Raw genomic sequence first — 4,023 nt, forward strand, 5'->3', positions numbered from 1 at the left:
CTTCCGACATTTAATTATATGATTAAAGGTTGATTATGATTAAAAGTTGAACGTTCGACGCTCCGTGTCTGTCTCAGTGTTACTTTCGTCGTCTTCGCTGTTGTCATGTGCCAACCGGCCCCGGGCGTTCGTCCCTTACTTAGAGAGTCGTCAGCTGTTACAGGTCAATGGCAACTGTTTGCTATCACTAACCAATGCAATATAAACTGCAGGAGTACATAGCCCAGACAACGCCCAGTGACCGACAATGCCATTATTACCGAGTAAACAGCACACAACAGAAACGCAATCAGCTAACTCAGTTAGAAGAGGTAGAGAACGATGCACCTATGCCCGGCGTTTGTGTCTACTACCATGAGTGAGGTAGATGTTCTTGCGCGTGGTATACCCTGGCACACTGAATCTGACACAGAATCATGACAGATGCCGGGCAAACGACCGAAAGCGCTGCGACAAGCGTTCCGCAAAACGTACGTATGCTACCGCTAGTAATTGTATGTTGTATTGTATTATATATTTCTTTTGTTAGTGTTAAAGTAAAAAACTATGTGCCCTGAACACCATAATCTGATGCGCAGAAATATGGTTTCGAGGTCTTTAGCCCCACTTTTCCCACTGTCTTTTCCTTCTAGGAAGCCAATCTTCCAAGTCCATCAGTTGTACAACGTAGGTGTCTACGACCACAGTACTGTGTCTACACTGCAGCAGTCACTGTAGTCTTAACGCTCTGTAGCCTGGGAATCTACCTCGCTTCTCGGTCCAAGCTGTCATCAGCTATGTGCAGGACCCGCCCTTGCAGCCATTTCTCCAAGATACTCAACAAAACTATAAATTACTCTATGAACCCCTGTACTGACTTCTACAAGTACGTGTGCGCGGGGTGGAAGACGAGTCCTATTGCACCCGCCAGATCCGTGTTTGAAAACTACGAAAACAGCATAGCGAAGATTATTCTCGAGAGAGTTCTTCGGGAACGCGTTCCACTCAAACGTCAAACCGCGTTCCAGAAAGCTGCCAGACTCATCCAGACCTGCGTGGACGTGAAGCGGAACGCACACCTCTCGGCTGAGACACTGAGACAACTGATGGCAAGCGTTGGTTTTCAATGGCCATTGCCTTCCGAAACAGATGCCATCGAACTATTCGTGGAGGTGTCCCTCAACTGGGGTCTTCAGATATGGGGCTCGCTAACCGTGGACAGGATCGTTCGCGACGACAACGGAAGGCCCCTTGTGACTTTCTCAAATAGTTTGCATTATTTCAACTGGCTGCGCAGGAAGCAAGAAATGAAAAACACTGGGACATACTTTGCGTACGTCAAGCAGCATGTAATGCGGTTCTGGACTGGTCCAGTCCAAGCAGTACAGTCTATTGTCCAAAAGGTTTTGGTGGCAGATGCATGTATAACGAATACAGTTATTGCACCGTTTTCATCCATCTCCACAGCAGGTGGTTTATACACCTTCTCGAATATTGAAGGTGGTCTGGCGCTAATGACCGCGTTAAACAAAAACGCATCCTGGATAGGCACTGCATATGACGTGAATGACACCGTAAAAGTGCTCAACCCGGGGTTGTTTGCGTCTATTTTCAATCACCCACGTGACACTCTTTTTTTCCGACGACAACTGTCCCCCTAATGCGTCTATGAATGATATGTTAATGATAGACCTGGGATACAGTGTTATTCAACAGTTGGGACGCTTTGTTTCGAGAGACTTGGCGGAAACGCAACGTACTGCCTTTTATCCGGATGTGTACGATCACGAGGTAGAGTGCTTTCGCTTCGTAACTAGAGACATGAGCCTTGCTCTCGTTGTCCCATACGTCAAGGCAAATGTCGAAACAACGGACGAAGAAAATATTGCTAACATGGTATACCGCATCCGGGTGTTTCTGACACGCACGTTGACCGCAAGTCGTACTTTAGACACGGTTTCGAAGTTGCGCGTAACTCATTTCCTAGGCAGTGTCCATGACATTATCATCTTGCCCAAACACCTTCGCTCAGATCAGCAGATGGACAAACTATTCAGTAAAGTGCCAGACATCGAGGATCCGATCTTTTTGAAAAACTGGATCATGACCCTTCGACCACTGCGTGATATATATCTCAGCAGCTTCGCGGCAGACTCCATCTACTACCCAGCGTTAGATAGTACACCGAGGTATTCCGCTTCAAGTCAATCTCTTCTCATTCCAGCGGGCGCTATAGGATTTCCCTACTACTCCTCAGAACTTATTTCCGCGATCAACTACGGTGGACTCGGCTACAGTACTGCGAAGGAGCTCGTGGCTGCATTGTTGTCCAATCCGGAAAAAAGCTGGCTAAGTGGAACACTGTCGAAGACGTACACAAGCCGAGCGAAATGTCTTGGAACAGACATTGCATCGTACCAAGGGAGGTCACTTGGGAGCACTCTTGTGAGCTTCTGGGACCTCGCAGTGGGATCTTGGTCGCTTCATTCGCTTTATGAGGCCTACAAGAATGACATCACTGATCATCCAAGTCGACTTGCAGACGCTCCGCAGTTTTCTGCTGATCAGTTGTTCTTTATCAGTGTTTGTTACAGCATGTGCACGACTGCGAACACGCTGAATGCAGCTCTGTTGTGTGATGTGCCCTTGAGGCAAATGCGTGAATTCTCGGAAACGTTTCGCTGCCCTTGGAATTCATTCATGATTGCAACTGACACGTGCGAAACGTGGTAGATGCTGCAGTTATTCTCAGCGCAAGCGTTATTTACAGTCTTCAAAACCACAGGGCCGACTGACGCTCGCCATCGGGAAGCTCACTACACTGACTATATTGGGAGAAGGGTACGCAACATGGTGATGTGGGCACAGCACGTCAGACGTGTGTGCCCATCATTGCCTGCCCTGTGGCTTAGCAGCTTATAGACACCTTTGAACATTTTCTACACTCTAAGTGAAAGATGGCTGTGATCTAATAGATGAAGGATTGTTCCGCTTTACATATAGGTATGCGTATACATAAAGTACATCCTTACGCATAAAATAATGTCGTGTTTGTCTAAACATCTATGTGCACAGACAGAACCACTATATAATAGGAATTTCAGATAACTGAGTTCGGGCAACGATGCCTTCTTGAAAACAAGGAGCTGGACGAACAGAACAGGCAGCTAAAGCTGGAGTCTCGAAAGCGCAGACATACAGGGACCCAGAGAGATGAAACGCACGAGCGCTACTTACAACAGTTCACTAGATGGCGGTGGTGGTGGTGGAAAGTCGTAGATGAGGAAGCAGAGTGAGGTCTGCCTGCACTTCCAAGGCGGCAAGTTTCACTCTGTTATAGATAGGGGTGGGGAGGGTGTGGGAAAAGAGAGGAAAGGCAAGGTGATAGAGGGGTGGAGGCATCAAGATAGTCCTACGCTGGCTGCGGAGGCTAGCAGCTCGTCCCGAGCTGCTCTACGGCAAAGCGCTGACACTTGGGGATAGAGGATGTCTTCAAAGGTGTCTCTGGTAATGTTCAGGTCTTTGTACTTGTGTAGCAGCACTTCTCTGGCGGTCTTGCGGTCGGGACAACGCATAATGATCCCTATAGGCATGTTGCACTAACCAGGCGGCGCTGCGATTTCCCGACGCATGCGCCACGGGCACCCAGGCACGAATTACTTCCTAGTTCTCCGGCGGTCGGTCGTACTGGGCCCGCTGTAGAACCTTGTGGAGCTCCGTGTAGAACATTTCTGCCATTTTTACTGATGTGCAGTACTGTGCAAAATAAATCATATGTTAGTCAACAGACATTCGTTTGATGATGTGAAGTGTAAGTTAGCTAGAACACGACAGCCATTAGGTGTCCTATTCAAATGCGAGATTAAAGTTACAGGTATTTTTCCGTTCAGGAGAATGTAAACTTTTACGCACCGAATGGCACATTCAACATGGTGGCGAACTTGAACAATGTAGGCATTATCTTGCATCTGCTACTCTCAAAACTGCGCACTAGACATGAAATTGGAGGCATCAGCAGAATTGGATCTTTGTTCTCACTACGGC

General features: G+C 47.7%; 1 protein-coding gene across 3 annotated transcripts; it reads left to right on the top strand.

The window, feature by feature from the left end:
• Positions 1–2,878, top strand: LOC135400085 (endothelin-converting enzyme 1-like). Of its 3 annotated transcripts, XM_064631841.1 has the most exons (3): positions 16–470; positions 633–1,312; positions 2,204–2,878. In XM_064631841.1, the coding sequence occupies exons 1-3, from the start codon at positions 417–419 to the stop codon at positions 2,475–2,477; spliced, it is 1,008 nt and encodes a 335-aa protein (XP_064487911.1). In that variant the 5' UTR covers positions 16–416; the 3' UTR covers positions 2,478–2,878. The 3 variants fall into 3 exon arrangements, with proteins under 3 accessions (XP_064487896.1, XP_064487911.1, XP_064487904.1); XM_064631826.1 differs by having other exon boundaries at positions 1–470; positions 633–2,878; XM_064631834.1 differs by having other exon boundaries at positions 633–2,878.
• Positions 2,879–4,023: the final 1,145 nt, after the last annotated feature.

This window comes from Ornithodoros turicata, chromosome 1 (genome assembly GCF_037126465.1).
Source record: "Ornithodoros turicata isolate Travis chromosome 1, ASM3712646v1, whole genome shotgun sequence".
Classification (NCBI taxonomy): Eukaryota; Metazoa; Arthropoda; class Arachnida; order Ixodida; family Argasidae; genus Ornithodoros; species Ornithodoros turicata.